This window comes from Marmota monax, unplaced genomic scaffold (assembly GCF_021218885.2).
Source record: "Marmota monax isolate L192 unplaced genomic scaffold, Marmota_monax_Labrador192_F-V1.1 WCK01_AAM20220418_F8-fsc00031, whole genome shotgun sequence".
NCBI lineage: Eukaryota > Metazoa > Chordata > Mammalia > Rodentia > Sciuridae > Marmota > Marmota monax.
Window position 1 is genome coordinate 6,909,860 of NW_026695197.1, and position 25,810 is coordinate 6,935,669.

Sequence of the window (25,810 nt, forward strand, 5' to 3'; positions counted from 1 at the left end):
AGAGAGAATTTTTTTAATATTTATTTTTTTAGTTTCGGTGGACACAACATCTTTATTTTATTTTTATGTGGTGCTGAGGATCGAACCCAGCGCCCCACGCATGCCAGGCAAGCACGTTACCGCTTGAGCCACATCCCCAGCTCCTGGAAGCTTAGATTTTAAAAACACATCCCTTAATAGGTGATTGCTTACTACTATTCTCTTGGTATCTGTTCTCTAGTAATATCTAGCTAACAAGGTTGAAGGAAGACACCTTGTACTTAACACAGTGCTAGAAAAATACAATGTAATGTATTGATTTTGTGTGAATATATTTTGGGTTTGTTTGATCTTTCTGATGTTTGCATGTGTAAGCACAATCTTTACTAAATGAGATGCATTTAGTTGATAATTAGTTATGGAAGCAGCAGCACAAGGAGTTTGGTCAGCAGAACCTGGGCTGTGAGGTCTTCAGTCAGGCCCTGCTGGTGCTTTTTAGTTATCTCTGTCTTGGCTTGTCACGTGAGTGTGACATGTGACTTTAGTTTTCCTTACAGAATGAATAGGAAAAATAAGAACTTGGTACATAATAGGTACTCAGTAAATGCTATTTCTCTTTCTTTGTAGAAGTTATAGTTTTGTTTAGGTTATTAAACTAAACTAGTGTTTCTGATTTTTTTGTTTAATTGGATTCTTAAAATACATTTAGTGTGGGATTGATAATAAGACAGCCTTAGTTTATTTTACATTGAAATGAATCAACTATAAACATTTATCAGGAAGGGGTATTTGATTTTAAAATTATGAGCAACATCTTTAAAATAACTTATTGCTTTAAATAGGTATTTATTAAATATATGACATTAATCACAACCTAAATAAAAGGTACTAACAGACTTGCCACTAAATCATACCATTTTTATTGTTCTTTCATCCCTTCTAGTCCAGATTGATTTGTTGTATTATCTTTAACAGTCACTTTTTATAAAGGTATTTTCTTTGTTTTTAGGTGTAAAACAAAGGTGTATCCAGATAATCTTCCTACAACAAGTGTCGTGATTGTTTTCCATAATGAGGCTTGGAGCACACTTCTGCGAACTGTCCATAGTGTCATTAATCGCTCACCAAGACACATGATAGAAGAAATTGTTCTAGTAGATGATGCCAGTGAAAGAGGTAAATTTTGATGGCAGTGATATCCTACACGTTTTATCACTAATAGTTTACAAATTAGTTGCTATAATTTCTATAATGATTTTATACAAACTTGTAATTTTTTTGAAAAAATTCAGAGTATTCATTTAGCATTTAATTTGTATCACATCTTAATCTTATTTTATGTTTTTTAAATTATTTATTCTAGTTTGTTATACATGGTAGCAGAATGCAATTTATTTCATATTACACATATAGAGCACAATTTTTCAAGCCATTTTGTGTCTTCATACATGTACTTAGGGTAATGATGTCTAACTCATTCCACCATCATTCCTACCTCCTTGCTCCCTCCCTTCCCCGTCTTCCCCTTTGCCCTATCTAAAGTTCCTCCATGCCGCACGCCCCCCCCCCCCCCATAGCCATTATGAGTTAGCATCCTTATATCAAAGAAAACATTTGGCTTTGGTTTTTTGGGATTGGCTTGCTTCACTTAGCATTATATTCTCCAACTCCATCCATTTACCTGCAAATTCCATAATTTTATTCGCTTTTAATGCTGAGTAATGTTCCATTGTGTATATATACCACAGTTTCTTTCTTTTTTTTTTTAAAGAGAGAGAGAGAGAGAGAGTTTTTTTAATATTTATTTTTTAGTTCTCGGCAGACACAACATCTTTGTTGGTATGTGGTGCTGAGGATCGAACCTGGGCCGCACGCATGCCAGGCGAGCGCGCCACTGCTTGAGCCACATCCCCAGCCCCATACCACAGTTTCTTTATCCATTCATCTACTGAAGGGCATCTGGATTGGTTCCACAAAGTAGCTATTGTGAATTGTGCTGCTATAAACATTGATATGGCTGTGTCCCTGTAGTATGCTGTTTTTAAGTTCTTTGGGTATATACCGAGGAGCTACATCAAATGGTGGTTCCATTTCAAGTTTTCCAAGGAATCTCCACACTGCTTTCCAGATTGGCAGCACAATTTTGTAGTTCCACCAGCAATGTATGAGTATGCCTTTCTCCCCACATCCTCGCCAACACTCATTGTTGTTTGTATTCTTAATAGCTGCCATTCTGACTGGAGTGAGATGAAATCTTAAGAGACTTTTGATTTGCATTTCTCTAATTGCTAGAGATGTTGAACATTTTTTTTATATGTTTGTTTACTGTTGTATATCATCTTCTGAGAAGTGTCTGTTCAGTTCTTTGGTCCATTTATTGATTGGATTATTTGGGTTTTTTTGGTGTTAAGGTTTTTGAGTGCTTTATATATCCTAGAATAGTGCTCTGTCTGATGTGCTTGTGGTAAATGCTTTATAATGTAAATGTTTATGAGAACAGTTTTAAAAAACCACATAATTTTGTTAGAATTTCTTCTGTGGAAAGCTGCAGCCCTGAGTCAGTGAAAAGACGACTAGATCCTACTTATAGCCATAAATGGAGAATTTTAGTTCTATGTATAGGAAGTACCTTTGACAGCAAAATGGAGTCTTAAGCTGGAGAGCCCTTAGTTCTTCAGATTCTTTCTATTTCTGTGGGGTTTCCCTATTTCTTTATTTCCAAGTTTCAGAAATCTTAAGTCCATTAAAAGATTAAGAAGGATGAGCGAAGCACTGTGGTGCACATCTGTAATCCCAGCAACTTGGGAGTCTTAAGGCAAGAGGATCACAATATTTGAGGCCAATCTCAGCAACTTAGTGAGACCCTATCTCAGGATAAAAAATAAAAAAGGCTGGTGATGTTACTCAGTGGTAAAGTACTCCCAAGTTCAATCCCTAGTATGTAATGTAATAAAAGACTCTAATCTCTTAATAAATCTCTGCAATAACTCTTGCCCATATATTCTTCTAAAAATCTCAGAATTTTTCATAAGCTTACAGTCTCCTAAACAGTTTCATAAAGCACTCTTTTGGGAAAAGTTAAATTAATGTAATGGGCTCGCATTATTTATTCTGAATCCTTGTAGATTTCACAATGCAGTGTACTATAGAAAAAAAACTTAGTCCATCAGTAGAGAAACTTGTCAAACTCAGCCAATATTTCCTAATTTTCTTATCCCCCCGCCCCACAGTACATCTATTTAGGGATCATTGGTGTTGTGTGTTCCCCCAGTATTCCTATGTTTAGATAAGAAAAATTTGGAAAGCATTACAGAAAACAGCTTCCTATTGCTTTTCCTTCCTTCCTTCAGCTTTAAACTTCATGACCCATTGTTTTAACTTCTTTTATTATTGTCTTCAACTTATCTTACCTACTCTATCATTGTGTCTCCTAAGATGGTTTAGTCAGATATTCTACCCTTCATTTCTGTGTCTACACTGAATATTAATTATGGGGAGTAAATTATGTGTTAATAACAATTTAGGGCTGAGGTTATGGTTTAGCAGTAGAGCTCTTACCTACCAAGTGCGAGGTCCTGGGTTCGATTCTCAGCACCACATTAAAAATAAATAAATAAAATAAAGGTATTGTGTCCAACTACAATTAAAAAATAAATATTTTAAAAAATAACAATTTAAATGTTATTTTGCCAGATTATACAGGTACAAATGAAGAATAAGATATGGTTCTAGGGCTAGGGATATAGCTCTTTGGTAGAGTGCTAACCTAGCATGTACAAGGCCCTGAATTGGATCCCCAGCACCTCAAAAAAAAAAAATAATAAATAATAATAATACGTTAACTTCTCAAGTGCCTTGTATCTTCTTCCTTACCCTAATTAAAGGAATAATTTGTAATCACACAAAACATAAATACTCTAATGTGTAACAACTCAGTGTGAAATGAGAGTTGTTATAAATCACCAGCCTTAACAAAGAAATAATTACTATTGACAATAAAAATATAAGTTTCATATGGATAACTTTTTCCTAGAAGTTTATTCCTCTTCAATAAAATTAACCTAATTTAATTTAAGGAGCAATATATAAAAGTCATGTATTGCTTAATAATGGGAACAGTTCTGAAAAATTTATTGCTAGGTGACTATCATTGTGCAAACACAAAGTGTACTTACACAAACTAAGACAGCTGTGCCAACACTAAGTGATGTAATTTTGTGGACCACCATCATATATACGGTCCATCCTTGACCAAAATAGCATTATGCAGTACATCGTGGTACAAACATCCTGCAAGTGATTTGTGCTTGATTTACTTATGTGTTAATATTTGCTAAATTAAATATTTCTCAAGGAGAGAGATTTTTCCACAAACAGAATGAATTCTTTTTTCATTTCCTCCTTTGGTTTTTCTCTTACTCTGTGAATGCCTGAAAAGGCTGTATAGAAGTAAGTTTGGGTAGAATATGGCTTCCTTGGAAATGTGTTTGTACCCAAACTAAAGTGTTCACTCTAAAGTGAACTCAAGTATGCCAGCTCTCTTTCCCTTGCCTCATGCAGGCCTTTACTTAATGTCCCAAGTTTTGTAAATCTGAGTGAAAACTGATGTGGGAGGATGTCTGCTTTGCTGGTTCACCCAAGGCTCTTAATTTCCAGGCAGGGTCTCCTGAATGCTACCTCAGAGTCTCTGTTCTGGGATCTGATTCTCTTTTTATCTTTTTTCTTAGAAAGTGTCAAGTATCCAGGTCCTCATGTTTGATATAGGGGAACCTTAGGTATTATTTTCCTTGTATTGCTGTACAGATTGAGAATTATTTAGATAGCCCTTCCCATCTGTTTACCCCAGAATGAACAGAATGGGCCTTTAATTATAAAAACATGACTGTGTGACTTCTCTGATTAAGGTTTATGTCACCTAACTCTATCTGGCATTTCCAGGCACTTCTTGAACCATTCCCTGCCACTCTGGTCCTGTACTTCTGTCCTTTATTCATAATTTTCTTCTTTGAATTTGTTAAAAGAACCATTCTTTCTGTCTCAGAACCTTTCACCTCTACTGTTGCTATTCTTTATTCTAGAACATGTTCTCCAGGAAGTACTCATCTCTGCCATTTCCCCAGCCTACTTAACATCTCATCATCTTCAGAATTTCAGTTCAAATGGGATTATTTAGAGAGGGATTCCTTGACCTCTCCAGACCCTGTCACGTCTCTCTGAACACATCTTGGAACACTTCCTATTCTTCCACAGTGCTTAACAGAGTTTCCATTATTGACTTGTATGTTTAATGTCTATGTTCTTCTATTATACTAATCCCTCCATCAGGGTTGCTTGCTCACGATTATCTCCTCAGTGCCCACAGACTATTTACATAGTGCAAATTTATTGAATGCATGTTCTACCATCCTTTAATGCTCTGTGCAGACTTTCTTTTTTTAAAATTTGTCTTATACTTTCTAATTGGAGTATATGGTATGCATTGTCTGCGCATGGCCTCAAGAGTACTTGATTTCACAGTTAACCTCCGTAGCAGCTCTATTTATTAAAAAAGTGTGAAGTAGGTGCTACAATTAACCCTATTTAATATCTAGACTCTGTAAACTCAGGGCCTGACCTCGTAACTTCTGCATACATCACTTCTGATTGCCTCTGACAGAACTTTACTATTGTATGATCTGTAATGAAGTCCCAGAAAGAATGAATCCCTAGTTTGTGTCAGTAGTTATGGGATCATAACTTTAAAAGTTTATCTTAACTCTTAGAATTTGTATAAGATTCCTAATCAGAGATGGTTGTTGTTTTTCTCATTTTACACATAAGGAAGTCAAATTAGTCAGATTTATTAGCTTCTACATTTCTTGCTCTTCCTACTACTCTTTAGAGTTCCAATTAATATTTCTCAGATGTTGCTATGAATGGTGAGATTTTCCCTTTCTCACTAATAGCTTCATACTTCCTGATGGAGAGTTGTTTAGGGGTCCATTTATAGGACAATAACTATAGATATTCTAATAAACAAGATTCACTCTTATTTTTATGTGAAGTAATGGCTTTTAAAAAATCTTTATTTTAATACTTTGTAAAAGGGAAGATTAAAAACATGTACTTTCATCTCTTTACTAAAGGAACAGGAATACTGCTCAAATCTTTGAGGCAGAAAACCTATAATGCTGAAAGATGAAATCTTGAAACTTTATATCTCAGAAAGAGTGAAAACAAAAATGTGGAGGTATGGACCCCATGAATTATTAGTATAAATAGTTGAAGAAAAGATAGTAGCTTCTAACCACAGTCACTTCACTTCTCATGGCTTCATTTTTGTAAAGTGTGACTTGATATTCCTACTTTCCCGCCCAGTCTTGAGTCTATAATTCTGTATGAACTGAAAAAAAGACAACAGTGTTTTTTTAGTCTTATTGCATGAAAACCACAAAGATGCCAAGAAAATTTGTAAAATAATGAGTTTGTTACATTATCATACACAGTCTCATGTATTTTTTATTTTGTGCATCAACTAGAAACAGTTATGTATTTCAAAGGTGTGGATCTGGGGGTTAGATTACTTTAGTTTTTAGGAAGTATTTTACACTAAATTTTTAATATTTTTTTTGGAAAAACTTGTTGGGAGACACTTTTTATGATACAATCAACTTTTCTAAACTTAGGTACAAGAATATATCTCATACCTACCACATGAGATTCTGTCAAATTCTCAAGATAGAGTATTTTAAATTGATGCTGGATCAGGTGTTTCCACAACCCTAAATTGTTCTCTTTAGCGTTTCCTTCTAGGGTTTTCTTGCTTTGGACAAAAAGGTGGGCTTTGAAGGCAGGTAGACCTGGGTTTGACTCTTGCATCCAACCCCATAACAAGCTGTGTCACCTTGATTGAATTTATATAACTTTCTGAGTCTTAGATTTTCATTTCTGAAGTATGCATAATAACATTTAACCTCACAGGGTGGTTGTGAAGATTAAGTGAGGTAAAACATGTAACAAGTTAGCGTTGTGCTAAATAGGCACAAAATGTTAGCTGCTAACTGCAAAATGTTGCTTTTTTCCTGGGATTTGCAGTTCCCACCTTTTTACTCATAATCTAATTAGGTATTCCTGATCTGAAGGCTTAGTTCATAAAACCATACTGATATTTGTTAGATACTATTTTTAGCTCAAATATTAGGAAGTATATTAGCAGAAATGGAAATTACTTGTAATCTGGATGGTTTCTATATCCCTGATTACTTCATTATTGACTCATTTTGCTTTTACCAAACAGGAATCACATCACTTCCATTTGTCCTCCCTACCCCACTATATAGGAAGTACTTTGGATTCCTATGCTCAATATTTAAAGAACCCCTTAATTTACATCCTGATTTCTGTGAATTGCTAGAGTCCTATTAGATAGAGCTAGTCAGAGAAATCCCAGTAGTTCCATCTCAATATTTCCATTCCTACAGAAATTATCCTTACATTTGTCACATGGGGACTAGTTGAAGACATCTGGTCATGTTACCATTGATCGATAACTTCTCTGCCATAAAATCCTAAAAAGTGATCTGATTCAAAAGATCTTTTCTCTTTGCTTTGATAAAGCTGTGTCTTTTCTACTTTTTAGTCAGTTGTGAACTTTGCAGGCAGGACATGCTTGCCTTACAGATAATAACCTCTTATATGACCTCTCCAAGATAGTTCTCCCTTTCCTTTTTACTTCCTTTTCATCTTTAATTGCTCCTCCCTCTTAAAAGCTTTTTTCTTAGACCTACTTTTCTGTTAAGGATCTCTCTGTGGCCTTGCAGTTACAGTCTAGTATTTCTCATTTGTTTCACCTCACTTCTTTCCTCCTAATAAAAAAACTGTATAATCAGAGACTGTGGCAATCAATAAGACAGAGTGTTTCTGCCTCTGAGGAAATTTCACAATTTTCAGAACTGTAATAGCTGTGGCATATTCTCTTCTCTCTGTTGAGGTCAGGATTTAATACTCTTAAACTACTTCCTTTGTATTGATGATCCTTAAGTATGGTTAGAAAATGAAGCATTAAGCCTGGCAGAGTTACTTAGAGAAGTGTTGTGACATGCCTGTCCTTGGTGAAGCCAGAGCCAAAGATGCTGTCAGAGCTCCACATGTAATAAAAGGAGGCAGCTCTAGTCCATGCTGTCATGAAATGGAAAGTCTTCCTTCAGGGAAATACATTGTGAGGCATGGATCCCCACTGGGAGTGCTTAGTAAATACGCATTAAAGGAATACTGCAAATCAAAATTGCTTTACATCTAGATCAGAAGTTTTCATGATATTGTTTTGTTAATTTTTTCAGACTTTTTGAAAAGACCTCTAGAGAGTTATGTGAAGAAACTCAAAGTGCCAGTTCATGTAATTCGAATGGAACAGCGTTCTGGATTGATCAGAGCTAGATTGAAAGGAGCTGCAGTGTCCAAAGGCCAGGTGATCACCTTCTTAGATGCTCATTGTGAGTGCACAGTGGGATGGCTGGAGCCTCTCTTAGCAAGGATCAAACATGACAGGTAATTTTTTGGAGTCTTAAATTTGTTCTCAGTACATTTGTCCTAGACTGCATGATGAGTTGGAAGATTTCTTTATTTTTAAATAAATACAAAAATAATTTCTTCTTGAATTGTTTTTAAAATGTCCTTAAAAAGCCGTGCTTGGTGCCAAATGCCTTAATCCCAGCAACTCAGAAAGCTAAGGTAGAAAGATCACAAGTTTGAAGCCAGCCCCAGCAACTTAGCAAGGCCCTAAATAACTTAGTGAGACCCTGTCTCAAAATAAAAATAAAAAGTGCTGGTGATGTGGCTCAGCGGTTAAGGGTTCCGAGTATTCAATCCCCTGTATAAAAAAAAAAAGCCCTGAAGATTCTAAACAAAGTAAGAAGAGCATGACCTAAACTCTGGCAATAATGTGTACAAACTATTTTATTAGTGGGAATGAATTAGGAAGCATATTGTTAAATATTCACCACCAAACAAGAGCAAACATCTGGACAATGAACTCGAGGATGGCAGGATATAAACCTTTCCTGTCCCTGCTCTTTAGGGTAACATTGGGACAGGTCATCTCAGCTCTGTCTGAGATTTAGGAATGATTTGGTTGCATAAAGATAACATAACCTTTAGAAACAAGAGTTTGAACCCATAGAGAGAAAGCAGTGTGCCGTGACAACAGTATAAAAGAGAACTGGCCAAAATAACAAACACAGTTACTTCCATTTTGGGCTGTGTGGTGGATTAGATGTTCTGAGTAACTTTTTCAAGTGAAAAAGATAAAATATCAGATAAAATAAAAAAACAAAATTTTAAATGCATCATTGAGTTGACACAGAGGTTTTAAGAATTTTGCCAGTCTTATAACAAAGTGAGAGCAAATGAGCTATCCAAACATTAAAGCCAGCTTTCAATTACATAGTTTATGCTGAACTCTGGAGACACTGAGCTTTTGCCTTGATAGGTAAATAACATGAGAGGACAGGAGGCAAAGCCTAGGCCTTACCTAAGATGGGAAGATTAATAGCAAATACCCATATAAAGCTGTGATCTGAAATCTATACCTCAGTGTGAGAATGAGATATAGACTCCACCATATCAAAATAAACTTGCCTGTCTCAACCTTAGTATGGGATGGAAGAGGGGAAACAACTTTCCCATAAGGATTTGTAAAACAGAGTATAGAAAAAATGGAAACAACCAAACTCTAAGGCTAGAGTAACTTGCTTACAAAAAAACAGAAAGAACTATGAGGAAAATTATAGCCCAAACCCATTGTGAATGCTAGCATAAAAATTTCACAATACCTGCAAATTGAACCCATCAAAACATACACACACACACACACACACACACATACACACATATAACTAATTGGTTTAGTTTAAAATCCATTCTGTAATAGTAAAACTATAATTACAAACTTATTAGAAGCCTCTGAGATCACTTCTATAAATAGAGAAAAAGAGCGTTCACTAAAACTTAACATCCATTTGTTATAAGAAAATACTTAGTAAGCAATTATGGAATGGAAATTTACTAATCCAAGAAAGAATGCTTTAAAAAAAAAATAAAAACCCTTCATAAGCAAACGCTATATAAAAGAAAAACTGTTGAAAGCAGCAATGTGGTGGTGTACACCTGAAACCCAGCTGTTTTGGAGATTGAGATGGGAGCATCTCAAATACAAGCCCAGCTGGGCAACATAGTGAGTTTGTTTTTTGAAAAGATAGGGAGAAAAATAAGAATGCCCTGAATTGGGCTGTGGGTGTAGCTCACTGGTAGAGCACATGTGAGTACATGGGTTTGATCCAGAGCACCAAAAGGAAAAAAAATCCTGAATCACCTCTGTTGGTATCATTAGAAATCTTAAATTTTGCAGTACAAGGGGAAAAAAAATACTCTGAATTGCAAATGATATTCTTGTCTGTGAAGGATAATCTGTATACGAAATTATAAGAATTTAACAATATGGCCAAATATGAGAAAAGTAAATTGCTCTCTCTAAACCAGCAAGGAATAGTTAGAAAATATATAGTAAAAACAAAAGATACCATTTAAAATAGTGATAGAAATCATAATCTGTACTTAGGATTATACTATTAAAAGATGCATGAAATATGAAACTACTAAAATTCACTGAAAAATAAATCAAAGTGAAATAAGGGAAGATAAGGCTTATATTTATGAATAGAAAAGTCATTATTGGGGGCTAGGGATATAGCTCAGTTGGTAGGGTGCTTGCCTCACATGCACAAAGCAGCCCTGGGTTCAATCTTTAGCGCACTCCCCCACACACACAAAGTCATTATCATAAAAATACCAACTTTTCTCAAATTGGTCTATAAATTCAATGAGTTTTCAATTGAAACCTCAGAAGAATATTTTTATTTTTTGAGAAGCTTGACAAGCTGGTTCTAACATTTTCATGGAAATGCAAAAAAGAACAAAAATGGTTAAGATGGTCCTAGAGGGAGTAAGCATAAGGGAACTTGTTCTGCCAACTGTAAAGATTTATTTTAAAGCTATATTAATTATGACAATGACATATTGTTGTAGGAATTCATAAAAAGACTAGTGAAAGGGCAGCCTCCAGAAATCAGCCCATTTCCACATGCATACTTGATTTAGATAGAGTTTATGACAGAGCAGGTGCTGATAATTATAGCAGAGGAAAAAGGACTATGAAATAAATAGTGCTGGAACAATTGGTAATCCCTAAGGAAAATAAGGTTGGATACCTCTGCTTATCATACCCAAAATCAATTTCTTAAAGATTAAAGACTTAAATGTGAAAAGCAAAAATATACTTCTTTGAGGGTTTTTTTTTTTTTTTTTTTTTTTTTTTGGATGATGCTGGGGATTGAACCCAGGGCCTCATACATGCGATCAATTTTATGATCTTGGGGGAGGGAAAGATTTCTTAAATAAGATCAAAGGCTGGGTAGGATATTACATACTATAAAATTTGGCTAGCAAAGACTCTAGGGCACATTCCCTTAGAAAGAGCTGTTGTCATTCATTTCAGACTTATTTTTAAAACCCCAATATACCAGTTGAAAATCCCTTCAATTTATGATCAACTAGTTTGTATGAAGAAATACAAACCTGAAGGAAAAGTATATTAATAATTAGAAAATGCAATTTTTAAAATACAGAGATATTATTTAGTGTTATTATATAAGAAAAAACATCCAAAATTGATAGCATTATGGGAAAGCTGCAGGAAGAAGTCTGTACATATGCATATAACATTTCTGGAAAACAAGAAGGAATAGAGCCTTTAATTTACTAATCTCACTGCTGGAAGTTTACTCTTAAGGCAACAGTTAAAGTTTGTGTACATAAACATATTCACTTAGTATCTCATTAGCAAAAAAAAAAAAAAAAAAACTGTAAAGAACACAAATGTCCAAGAGTTGTTTATTAAGAAAATACTTTGAAATGACTATAGTCACTAAAAGTGTAATCTTAAAAACCTATAGAAATAGTTTGCATTTTTTACATGTGGCATATATGCAGAAGTGTAAATGAAAAAGGGACAGAAGATTATCAACCAACACATAATCATGATGTTAGCTACTGCAGGAAGTTTTTTCATCCTTATCTTTAACATTATAGAATATGTTTTTATTTTAAAAACAATTGGTGTATAATTGTTACATAACTATGGTAAGCAGCAACATTCTGAAAGATTTTTAAATTGCTTTTTATGATATTAGGAGAACAGTGGTATGTCCTATCATTGATGTGATCAGTGATGATACTTTTGAGTACATGGCAGGCTCTGATATGACTTATGGTGGATTCAACTGGAAGCTTAATTTTCGATGGTATCCTGTTCCCCAGAGAGAAATGGACAGAAGGAAAGGTGATAGGACTCTTCCTGTCAGGTAACTAATCTGTTTTCCCTAAAGTATTATTGACAGAGGATTGTAAAGCTTTGGGAGTCATATCAAAAAGATTATAAGTGTCATTGGAGAACCATGAAGTAATTGCGTATCTTATATGTAGTTTAAGAGTCAATTTCACATATACCAATATTTTTAAAAGGAATTTTTCCTCCAATCAGTTAATAAAATTAGAACTTTTCCATGTATTCTAAAAATCTAACATACATGAAATATGATGACATATTATTTCATTTCTCTATGATCATTTTGAAAATGTCCAATCTGCTTTAATTCATTTGTTAAAGATAATGATATTTAGCATAAATCAAACTGACCCTTAATGAATTGTGTCAGTATATAAAAACATTACTTAAAACTGGATCCTTGCACTACAAGAGAAGACTTTTAATTCAGTCTCATACCATCTGGATGATAGTTCCTATCTGGTAAGGCTAGCAGAGCTTTTTCAAACATAAAAATAACTAGAATTAACAAAGTACAAAAAAGATATCCATTAATTCATTTTTTAATTTTTATTTTGTTTCACATTTGACTATATATAGATTTTTTTTTCCCCAGAAAAATCTTTATGTAGTTCAGGATATGAGATCTTTGCACTTTCTGCATCATCTAGGATTTATCCCAGTTGCATCCACATGTTGCTTCTGTAGTATTTAAGAGTTCTTTCCGTTTCTTTAGGCTTCTGCTTTCTCCTATTCTGGACTTCTGAGGTCTGCTTTCCCATGAATTCAAGTCCAGTTCTAGCTAAGTTGAGATTTTTCACTGTGTTTTTTTTTTCCTAAGCTAGCCTGAGTTCTTACCAGAACAAGGTACATTCCCTCTCTGTAGATGTTAGTTCAATTCAACATCTAAATTAGGGGTTCTTCAACAATTTGAAGATGATGGACGTATTTGAAAGTCTGATGAAAGACATGGGTCTTCTCCAATGGGAAAAGATGCACATGGCCTTAGAGAAGATTTTAGCAGGTCAGGTATCCCTATACTAAACAGTAGCTCTGCATGTTGGCCTGTGTCCTTTGATTCCTAATATTTTTAGCCTTTTCTCATTCTTTTTCTCTTCTAAGATCAAAATAAGTCCAAACTTTTTTTGGAAACAATTTTCAACACTAATAGGCAAGTGCTGTTATCTTAAGTAGACCATGGAATTAAATATATTTTAGGGCTATAGAAGTGACCAGTTCATCTTAAAATATAATCTTTATAATATCCTCAGACCCTAGTACTTACTTTTTCCTTGCTGGAGTCTGTGTTATCTCCATACTCATTCTTTGTGGAAATAAAATGATTAACTTATACTCATTTTAAATAAATGAAATCTCCCTGAAATTATTCTTTATTATGATTTCTCTGCTTAATCCACTTATGCCCGCCAACCCCAATCCCTTGCATACCTGGCGCAATGATTTGGGCTCCATTTTGGAGAAAACATACCGTACTTGGTCAAGGTGATGATTTTATTAAGAATATTTAATGGGCTGGGTACGGTGGCACACACCTGTGATCCTAGTGGCTTAGGAGGCTGAGGCAGGAGGACGCGAGTTCGAAGCCATCTTCAGCAAAAGCAAGGCACTAAGCAACTCAATGAGACCCTGTCTCTAAATAAAATACAAAATAGGGCTAGGATGTGGTCTAGTGCCCCCGAGTTCAATCCCTGGTATCCCCCCCCAAAAAAAGAATATTTAATAGAATCATTAAGATTTAATAGAATTATTAAATTATTCTGTTAAGCATAGGAAAGGGGCCTTATCATTTTCATCCTATTTAATATTATGACTTTGGAGTATTTGCCACCTTTTTGAACCTGGCATATAACTCTAACCTGAGTTCATATAATCAACTAACTGCCTTTATAATTGCTAGGAACTGTGTAATGTGTACACAGTCACATGGAGAGGATTATGAGGAATAGCTTCAGTTTAAGGAGTTTGAAGTGGAATCTAAGTCAGAATTGAGGACAGAGAAAGGTGCTCAAGACAGGGAACATCCTTAAGACTTGCACAGTGAGGGATATCCAGGCAGAAACGATGACAGTGGGTCCAGCAGATAGCCTAAGCAGTATGCAAGTCTTGTCTGACACCAGAAGCCCTTAGAAGCCTTTGAAAGTTTTTGAAGAGTGAGAATAAGCATTATTCTGTAGTTAGAAACAGTTTCAAAACTATAGTATCTTTTAAAAACAAAAACTCATTGTAGTAGGAAAGATGGTGGAATGAGATGGACATCATTACCCTCAGTACATGTACGAAGATACAAATAGTGTGACTCTACTTTGTGTACAGAGAAATGAAATAACAAATTTATTCTATTCTATTATTTGTTATTCTAATAACAAATAAATAATTTTAAAAAATTCATTGTAAATTTTTAATCATTAATATTAATGGTATAGTATTATGATTGAATTTCAGAACACCTACAATGGCAGGAGGCCTTTTTTCAATAGACAGAGATTACTTTCAGGAAATTGGAACATATGATGCTGGAATGGATATTTGGGGAGGAGAAAACTTAGAAATTTCCTTTAGGGTAAGTTCCTTTTGAAAAAATTAAGTCTTGTATTTAACCTCAAATATTATGCTTTGATTATTCATGTTATCTCTAAATAAAAAATAAAATTGAAGTTAATGTGAGTTTAATCTGACTCCAAAGCCTTTGGCCCATAAAAACTTTGGGAATACTATTAAGGGTTCATTTAATACAATTAATTATCTTAATAGTCCAATTATAAAATTTACATAAGATTCCCTAATTGTTTTTAATTTCTATCATTTTCAAGGAAACAATTCAAGCTCTAAAAAATAATATGTAGTTTATATATGTTACTTTGGTACTTAACTGCTAAAACTTAATTTCATATTCTGTGATATACTTTTTGTCTTATATGAAAATTTTTCATTTATATATAATACCTGGTCATTTTATCAGCTTTAAATTTTTCAATAAAAAATAGAGTGCAAAACTTCTAAAACTGGCTCTAAATTAATTTAACACAGTTGACCTTATATCAAAACCATTTCATGTTCACTAAAATCAACATATTTAGATGACGTTATATATTCTTCAGTAATTAACTCACAACACATATCTCACTATAATAGAAACCATACTGAAGGGTACTGTAATCTGAACCCTTGAGCTCACTTATTTCTAGTGAATCCCTTTGCCCTCTTGTAAAAGGAGAGGGTTGGGCCCTAGATCCTCTAGATCTATCCAGCTTTAACACTTTTTAGATCCTGGGTAAACTTGAAGATAGGCTGTAAATAGTTAATAAAATCAAAACCTTTCAAAATGTGATTTTAATTGCAAATAGCTATATGAGATTTTTAATTTAGGGAGAAAATATATTTGAAAGGACAAGTATTTTGCATTAAATACTTGTCCTCATACTTGATCTTTTCCCCCTTTTTTGTTTTTATTGTTTTTACCACAAAACATATTATCACTATCTCCCTAAAGAACTTATGATGGATCTGATTTCAATTCCTATGTTCTGTCTAATGTACAAATAGTGACACAGATTAGAGAAGGGAGGAAAGAAAATCTGCCTGGTTACTACATGGCCAGTTTCATGTTTTGTTTTGTTTTGTTTTTTTGTTTTTTCACCAAGAATCACATTAATAAACACATTATACACAAATAAAGCCATAGTATGTCCTTGTTAACGAGGACTGGTCGTAATTCTGATATTTGAATTTATGATCCTCTTATGAATCCTGGCCTGTGTTTACAAAAATAAGTGTTTAACATCTTCTGTCTCTTCTGTATTTAGCCTTTAATCTATCTTTTCTGTGTTTTAATCTGCTATTTTTCATTTGTTCAAAATTGATGATTGGAGAAACATTTGCTCCTGAGAAGCAGTGGCTTTGTAATCAAATAACCACTGTTTGCCTGGGATTCTCTGAAATTCCAGCTATAAAACTCAATTGATGTCAATGGTTTGGGTTTTTTTTTTTTTTTTTTTTTTTTTAAGAAAATCAATGTTTGATATGGCCTTCTTTACTGTTTTCAGATTTGGTAGTGTGAAGGTAGTTTGGAAGGTTTTTAACAGTAAATGAAGATTTTCCATTTAAGATTAAATAAAAGCCAAACCTCTACTCATTTGAAAGGAAAATTGCAATGGGAAGACTAAGATTATCTTTTCCTGGATACTGAGCAATGTATTACATGGTCTTCTTTGCATTGTGTTCAGATTTGGCAGTGTGGAGGAACTTTGGAAATTGTCACTTGCTCACATGTTGGACATGTGTTTCGGAAGGCTACCCCATACACATTTCCAGGAGGCACAGGGCAAATTATCAATAAAAATAACAGACGACTTGCAGAAGTATGGATGGATGAATTCAAGAATTTCTTCTATATAATTTCTCCAGGTTAGTTTATTTTGCATTAGAAATAAAAGGCTATATACTTTTTTCCCCGATCTATGCATTCTGAAGAGAGGCAAGAGGGTAGAAATGAAGCTTTGAGCATGAACACTTGCCCTATAATGAGGTCATGGTAAGAAGTAATGAAACCACAGTATAGAATGTGCTTGGCAAAGTGCCCAGCACTTTAGTATTATATAATACTAGTAATATAGGGGCTGGGGATGTGGCTCAAGTGGTAGCACGCTCGCCTGCCATGCGTGCGGCCCGGGTTCGATCCTCAGCACCACATACAAACAAAGATGTTGTGTCCGCCAATAACTAAAAAATAAATATTAAAAATTAAAAAAAAAATACTAGTAATATATAATACTTTAGTATTATTGGCAATAATACTAAATTATCATGGTCACTTTTGCCAGCCCAGGTGGTGGTGGTGGTGGTTGGTAGTGGTTGTCATAATCTTCATCTTCTTCTTCCTCTTCTCCCGCCCCACCTCCTCTATCTCCTTTTCTTCCTCTTCCTCCTCATCTTCTTCTTCCTCCCCTCTTCTCCTCTTCTTCTCTTCCTCCTCCTCTTCCTTCTTCTTTTTTAACCTAACTGCAGTGTTTGACGTTTATTCTGTGATGTTTCAGCTATTTTCCAGGCTTGTATGACTTTCTGGATTCTTAACTTTTTTTGATCAAAAAAAAAACAAAAACAGAACAGTGTTTTAGCAGTAGGTCATGATTATTCTGTGAAAGCAGGCTCTTGAAGCCATCATACAAGATTTTGTTAAATTGTCTAATATCACAAGTCCTTTGCAAAGCTCTTGAACATGGTCTCTAGGGACATTTCTCTGCTATTCAGAGTTTTATGGGAACTATTGTTTCATTAGCTATAAATCCGCCTTACATTGTTACAATTCTGTCCTCATTTTTCAGTTACCACAAGTCTAACAAATAGTAGTGTGTACAATTCAGTGAGTTGTGTAAGAGAAACCTGACTGGAAACAAGTGTACTATTTATTATTTAGAAAAATAGATTTTGATTTTTTTTTGTTTTTCCAGAAGATATATTAAAGTTTGATTCCCATATAGCTTGTATTTGCATATATTGTTAATATGTATTTTATTCTCACATAAATGTAGTTTTCTTTTGAAAGATTAAAATACATTTAATGTCTTTTCCTTGTTTTATATGTTAGAGGTGGATATGTAACTATGTAATCATGTCACCTAAATAATACCACTTTTCTATTCAACTGTCTTATTAGAATCAACATATAAATGGATTTGTATTCTCTTGATAGGACACTAATAATTCAGCATTAATTATTTCTTTCAACAGGTGTTACAAAGGTAGATTATGGGGATATATCATCAAGACTTGGTCTAAGACACAAACTACAATGCAAACCTTTTTCTTGGTACCTAGAGAATATTTACCCTGATTCTCAAATTCCACGTCACTATTTTTCATTGGGAGAGGTAAAAACATGTATTCTTTGTGTTTATTATATTCTTAGTTCCTCATTTAAAAAACATAGAGATTAAATAAGATACTTCAGAGTACCTTCAGATTAAAATTAAGTAATCTCAAGTGTGGAAAAGTTCTTATTTACACAGTGTCTGCCTCATAAGTTGAAATATTATTTTATCATGTTATATTTTATTAAAATAAGGATGCTCTATCTTGTTACAATATAAATATCTTCAATAAACTTATTTTTTAACAAACTAACCCATTTACTTGATCACATACTCACAAAGCTTATATATACTAGTTTTAGTCCCAAATCAAAGCTTAAGAAATTTTAAAGTCAAGATAAATTCTAAAGACTGACAGAGAAGTTTGAAAGATCATTCATAACATTGTATTTTTGGCAAATTTTATCCTTTGGGAGATGTAAGTCTTGGTTTGGGCAGGGAAGTTGGAAAGAATATTGATAAACATGTTTGTTTCTGGTGATGCTTTTAGTTATTCTCTTAGAGTTCAGCAGCAAATGTTCTTGAAATCTGAAGGAGTCTCTGCTTATTAATGCTTCTAATTAGTTAAAACAAATTAGTTAAGCTTTGGAGGTTAGCTTTTTATCCCAGAGAATTCCCATACTGTAAGGATCTCTTATAAGAGAGATTTATATTCTTACTACTTCTGTTGTAACTTCCAGGAAGGTCACAAGCAACCATTTTGTGTGCCGTCTTCCTCGAATGTCAATGGCCATCCATTCTGTGTTCCATCTAGATCTTGGCTTTGTCTAGGGATCCAAATAGGTTCTTCCCCTAGCCCAGAATTCTGATTGTTATTGTTATTAATCCAAAATGTTGACTCTGGAGGTCAGTCTCCCAGAAGCCTAAGTTCAAACTTTTCTTAGAAGGACACAACTGTCTTCGCCTATAGCCCTTTTAAATCCCTGTTCCTTCCTCCATTCCCAAGAAACAAGAACCATTTTCTTTTTTGTTAATTTTCTTTTATTCTCTGTTGTTGCCTTCTTAGTTGTAATGCTTGTGTTTTTGTTTTCATAGTTGCTGTAGAGATTTCAGTATTCATCTCTGAAGTATCACAGTCTACCTTAAGTTAGTGCTTTCAACAGCTTGCAGTTTAACTGATGTTTTTGCCTCTAGTTTTTAATGCAGAGGTGTTGGATTACTGTGTCCTACCAAGAAGCAGTGCCTTTCCTTCTCTTCCTTATTATAGTAGAACACTCCAAGTTTTGGGACTATAAAGATTTGAGATATCCTTTATTAATAATCTTGCAGTTTCTTCTTTATCATTGTTAAAGAAGTTGAAGATCCATGTTATCACTGCTCAAGTCAGTGATTTTTAGCACAGCCCAATACTGGATTGTAAATCAATTCAGCTGCTTTTGACCACCATTTTTTTTTTTTAATAGTCTGGGGGAAAAGTACAAATTCGTATTGCTTACAGTAAAGTTTTTACTGAATCATGATGAGAAAATATATTTCTCAATATCAGTTGCAATCAAAAAAGTTTGAAAGCCTCTGTCTTTTAAAGGATACATCACAATTCTTTTTTGACTAGGCTTATATTGTAGAATATGCTCACTATCAGATGTTTTCTGTCTGTTAGCCTCTTCTTTTATTGTCCACCTTTCCAGTAGATACACTTTCTTTTCTGCATTCTGTCCCTTTTACCCAGAGAACACAGGCCTCCTGCTTTGCATAAAACAGCCATTATTTCTTTTTCTACCCCTGCACAGACTCCTTTGCTTGGAATTGGCTCATTTTTTTTCTGGGATAGTCTTAGCACTTAAAAGACTTACTTGTACATAGACCCTTTGTGAAAAGATGTAGCCATCCTTGTTTTGACTCCATAGTTATTTGACTTACAGAAAAATTGTAGAGAGGGAAAAAGAAGAGTTATTCCAGTACCATAGGCATGTATTTGGTAGTCTCTGACAGGGATCAGCACACCATGGCCTGCAGGCTAAGTCCACCCTGTTGCCTGTTCTTGTAAATGAATATGTATTGGAACATGGCCATGTCCCTGAATTTACTTACTGCATTTAGTTACTTTTGCACTACAGCAGTAGAGTTGAATAATTGCCATAGAGACCATATGACCCAGAAGACTAAAATATTTACTTTCTTAAATATTTAAGAAAATATTTACTGAGCCCCGGAATATGCAGTCAGGAGCAATCACTGACAACCTTCCTTATCCTCATCTATTGTTACAGCTTGTGTTTGACCACTTGGAGCTTTTATTGAGGTATTTTCTTCAAATGATAAAATTAAACTTCTTTGCTTCCTTCCTCCTTTTTATCCCATAAGTGTAAATAATACTGTTTTGCTCCCACCTCTCCCCAAAAGTCAAATCCATTGGGTTAATGTGCCTGAAAATATGTATATAGCGTATAATCTTGCCTTTTCTGCTATTCTTTCCCTATAGCAATGTGTTTTGTTAACAGGCTAAACCATCTGCAATTCATTGCAGGTCTTTATGAACTTTTGATTATAAAAATGTCTTTTATAGAAAGAACAAGAAGCAAAATGAGGTGAAAATCCAACCTTTTATGATAGAAATTGATAGGACAAAATTTCCTTTTGAAAGGCATAGTAGCAAAAGATGACATGTGTGACCAGGGCCACAGCCAGGCCCTATCCTAACAGTTAATCTTTCTAACACTCAGGAAGTAATCCCCTCCCTACTCTATAGGAAGTTGTCTCTTCTTTAGTTCATTCATTCAGAAATATTTATTTCAGTACCTATTATGTAATAGATACTATTTAAGTACTAAGGACATAGTAATGAATAAAGATCCTGCCCTTGTTGATATTACAGTCATGGGGGAAACAAGTTATGAAAAATATACAGTATATCAGATGATAGCCAGAATAGAGAACAACTGGTAACCGTGGACAATGGTGCTGTTTTTTATAGGGTAGTTGAGACAGCCTTCTTATAAGGTAATTTACTGAGCAGAGATCTGAAAGAAGTGAGTGAGCAAGTCATATAAATTTGTGGGGAGGGGATATTCTGAGCACCAATAACACCAAGAACAAGCATTCCTAAGATGTGCATGCACTTGGCATATTCAGCTGGGAGGGAGTTGTCTAGAACAGAGTGAACAGGTAGAGGGATAGTAGAAGATAAGGTCAACAACTAATAAGGGTTACGTCATACAGAGCATATAGTAGTGAGGACTTTGGATTTTATTTTGGTGGGAAGACAAGCAATATGCGCAAACTCCTTTGAAAAAAAGATCAGATTGCCTCTATATGGAGCATAAATATGTGGGAGCAAGAGTCGAACAATATATTAGTGGAAGGAAAAGAATAGTCGAGGATTATATTAAGGTTTTGACTTGAAATACCGGTACTGGTAGAGTTGGCATTACTGAGATGAAAATGTCTGTAAAAAGAGGAGCCTCTGAATGGATTCAGCAGAGCAGTTTGGAGCACATTAAATTTGAGATCCAAGGGAAGATGTTGATTAGGTAATGACATTTAAAAATCTGTAGTTTGGGGAAGAGGTTGGCACTGGAGATCTAAATGTAAGGGTCATCAGCATATATATGATTTTTATTCACAAAACTACATGAGGTTACCTTGGGAGGAGCAAATACATGTGGAGAGAGAAGACTGAGGACAAAGCCAAGGGAACTTCACAGTTGAGAAACCATGGAGATAAGAAAGAATCACAAAAATTTTTCGAGAACTAGACAGTGAAATAGAGGGAGAACTGAGAGAATGGTGTCTCAGAGACTATGTAAAGTATTTGCCTCAAGAAAGAAGAAATAATCAATTGTTTTGAATACTACAGAGAAAACAAGCAATATGAGTACTGAGATCTGATTTGGCCAAGGATATGCTGTAAGTAGTGTCAAGAGTTTCCATGGAGATTGTCAGGAGAGAATGGGAGAACTGTAGATCATGAATGTTTAACAGTCTTGCAAGGAATTTTATTGTAAAGAAGAACAGAAAAATGGGTGTTAGCTAGAAGAGGATATGTAGTTAAGGAAAGAGTTTTTTATTTTTTTATTTTTAGATAAAACTGGGCTATATGAGTTAGGCACAAAAGAGAAAATTGGAACATACAAAAGAAGGACCAGCTTTACAACCATTAGTCTGACTTGTGTCAAAAAAAATATGACAGTAGCACGTGTGGGAAAGGTGTGGAAAAATCTGAACCTTGTGCACTTTTGGTGGTAGTGTAAAATGCTACTGCTGATCTGGAAAATGCTATGGAGGTTTCTCAAAAAATAAAAAATAGAGGGCTAGGAATGTGGCTCAGTGGTAGAGCTCTTAACTTTAATATGTGTGAGACCCTGGGTTTGGTCCCTAGCACTGCAAAAATAAAAAATAAAAATAAATTTAAAAATACAGTTAACTCTGGTTGTGGTGGTGCACATCGTAATCCCAATGGCTGGAGAGGCTGAGACAGGAAGATAATTAGTTCAAGGTCAGCTTCAACTTAGCAAGGCCCTAATCAACTTAGTGAGACCTTGTCTCAAAAAACAAAAAGGATTGGTGGTATAGCTCAGTGATAAAGCACCCCTGGGTTTGATCCCCAGTGCCAAAAATATTTCAAAAATATATACAGCTACCATATGATACAGCAGTCCCATCTCTGACTATACTATATATCCAAAGAGGGTTTCAGAGAGGTATTTGTATATCCATGTTCATAGCAGCACCATTCATAGCTAAGAGGTGGGAGCAGCCCAGATGTCCATCAATAGATGAATGGATAAACAAAATGTGGTAGCTGCATATAATGGAATATTATTCAGCCTTTAATAAGGAAGGAAATTCTGACATGTACTACAACATAGATGAACCTTGAAGATATTATGCTTAAGTGAAATAAACCAGTGACAAAAAACTATAAATAACATAATTCTGCTTACATGGGTGAGGTACCTAGAGTAGCCAAATTCATAGAAACAGAAAGTATGACGCTGGCTACCATGGGCTGAAGGGATGTGGAAAAGAAGAAGTGTAATGGGTATAAAGTTTTAGATTTGCAAGAAGGAGACGTGAACAGAGATCTGTTTCACAACAATGTAAATATACCTAACACTGCTGAACAGTGTACTTGAAACTGGCTAAGATGGTAACTTCTGTGTGTTTTGTGTTTTTTTTTTTTTTAAAACCAGGAAGAGCCAATAGTCAAAGGTGTTAGGTATTTACGTAGTTGGAAGATGAATGTACAAGAGGAGGTTATTAATTAAGGATGTGGGAAGAAGGCATTTCATCCCTTGGAATAGAAAGGAAAGTAGACAGGACAGGGACATGTGCAGATCAGATATAGGTTTGGAGGTGGAAGTGTGAAGTTCTCTTCTAATGACTTGCTTCTTTGGTTAGATGAAAGCTTATTGGCTGAGAGTGACAGTAGGTGTTGGTGATGTAGGGACTTGAGTAAAGTAAGAAAAATGTGGACCAGAAATGTAGGATATGGGAAAAGAAGTAGAAAACAGAAGTGGAGCCAAATGGTTAGTGAAACCATTTGGCTTAGTAGTGTTTTCTCTAGAGCTAGAGCAGGCACTGCCTCCCATGTTTATCCTTAGTAGTTATTGAGGCTACTACAGGGTTGACTTGAGCTGCCTCTGAACTTTATTGTGACTTAAGGAATCCATCCTCAAACAAGGGAGCAGTTTTATTGAGTTTCTTGAGCTTCTGATGATTCTCACTGAGGTCTCATTAAAGAGTCTTGGTTTATCTGCCACCTCCAGTCAATAAAGGCCCAAGGTGACTGATGTGCCATGAAGGATTTACAGCAGTCACTCCTGCAACTTGCCTTTAGAATAGGAAATGAGGAGTTAGGTTTTTTCCTTTGAACTGATCGAGTTTTGGAGAGTGCCGAAGCATTATTGGCTGGTCTGAAGTATAGGCGTATTTCAGAAACACTAGTCTAACCCTTAATAATAAGAGACCAGCCAAGGCAAGCTGGTCTCTTAGCTACCACTTGCCAGCTGTCTTCCTTGGTAAAGTCACAGATATTACCATATATGGCCTTATTGTTATTGGGTCATTAACTTGGCCTAATAGGCCTTTAATACCAGTTATATCCTCTAGTTTAAAGATCTGATTTCTGGGACAGTGTTGTTATCTAGCACCCATCAAAGTGCAGATAGGGATATTAAGATTATGATCAAACCTTTGCCCATGTGAGCCTTCCTTTGACAGTGACTGGAATTTGTTTTTCTTTTGTCATGCTTCAAGGGCCCAGGAAAATCTGAAATCAGAATTTTAGAGCAGAGGGAGAAATCAGGAAATATAAAATATGACTATGGTAATCGAATTTAAAATGTCTACAACCAGGTCTGACTTCCTTAGCTTCTGTAGGACTTGGAGTCAAATAAACATGCTTCTTCATGGTATCTAATAGTTGTTAATCCAGGAAATGAATATTCTTTTTTTAAGCTTACTTTTATTGGTGCATTATAATTATATATAATAATAGGATTCATTATGCCATTTTCACACATACATGTATTTATACATGTATTTGATCAGTCTCATTCTCTAGTACCTTTCTTTTCCCTCTCCTTCTCACACTCCCCTCCCCAATATACTCTACTGCTCTCTTATGCTAATCTCCCTTCCATCATCATCATCATCATCATCATTATTTGTACATTATAATCATATGTATAACCAAGACTTATTGTAATATGTTCATACATAGCATGATTTACTAGGTTTCACCATACTCTCCCTCAATCCAGGTGTTGAACATTATAACCGGCCACAAAAAGCAAATAATCCAGACCTTTACAGGTTTAGTCAGTCTTAGGACTGAGTAGTTGCCTTTTCAGGCAGACATGTAATTCTAACATCTATAAGCATATACTTCATGTTAAGCACCAGGATAAATGCTTTGATAATATTCATTTATTCTCACCTAAATACTATGTGATAGATGCTATTATCCCCAGTTCACAGATAAGCAAATTGAGACACAAATAAAAGATTTAAACAGCATAGCTAAGGTCACAATCACAAAATGGAAAAGAGGAGTTGAATGTAGGTTGTCTGACTTAAAGCCTGTACTCTTTTTTTTTTTTTTTAATATTCTTTTAGTTGTAGTTGAACACAATACTTTTATTTTATTTATTTATTTTTATGTGGTGCTCAGTGTCTTGCACGTGGTAGACGAATGCTTTACCACTGAACCACAACCCTAGCCCCAAGAGAGCCTATACTCTTAACCATTAACACCATATTCTTTCTCTGATCCAACTAGAATTTTACTTGTGGATAAGAGTGAATGAGTGAATCCAGATTCCACAATACTAGGCTCCAAACATGCTTTGACAACATTTTTATGTTTTCCACCCTAATGGAGGTACCAAGAGTCTGAAGGAGACTGTAGCGGAGACTAAGAGACAAAAGGTCTGACTTCTTGCTTGGCTTCCCAGGAATGAGTACATTCACAATTATTTCAACTCTTAAAGTAAAAAATAATGTATTAGTGTAACCGTGTTTGTATATACCTGTTGGTGCTTTAGAAGTGCAGTTAAAGAGTTACTGGATCTGTGGATGAAGAAAGAAAAACAAGTCATTGTGTATGAGTCTCTGCTAGGCCTTCTCTAGTATTTTACTTAGA

The 25,810-nt window shown here is 34.9% G+C and overlaps 1 protein-coding gene across 5 annotated transcripts in view; it reads left to right on the forward strand.

The window, feature by feature from the left end:
• The window catches only part of Galnt1 (polypeptide N-acetylgalactosaminyltransferase 1), a 130,469-nt gene that overhangs the window by 90,134 nt on the left and 14,525 nt on the right, over window positions 1-25,810 (forward strand). For all 5 annotated transcript variants that reach the window (XM_046428308.2, XM_046428309.2, XM_058573958.1 and 2 more), the window contains 6 exons: window positions 989-1,155; window positions 8,298-8,505; window positions 12,204-12,374; window positions 14,801-14,918; window positions 16,582-16,762; window positions 18,086-18,225. In XM_046428308.2, the coding sequence (XP_046284264.1) occupies window positions 989-1,155; window positions 8,298-8,505; window positions 12,204-12,374; window positions 14,801-14,918; window positions 16,582-16,762; window positions 18,086-18,225 (985 nt within the window). The remainder of the gene's footprint in view (window positions 1-988; window positions 1,156-8,297; window positions 8,506-12,203; window positions 12,375-14,800; window positions 14,919-16,581; window positions 16,763-18,085; window positions 18,226-25,810) is intronic.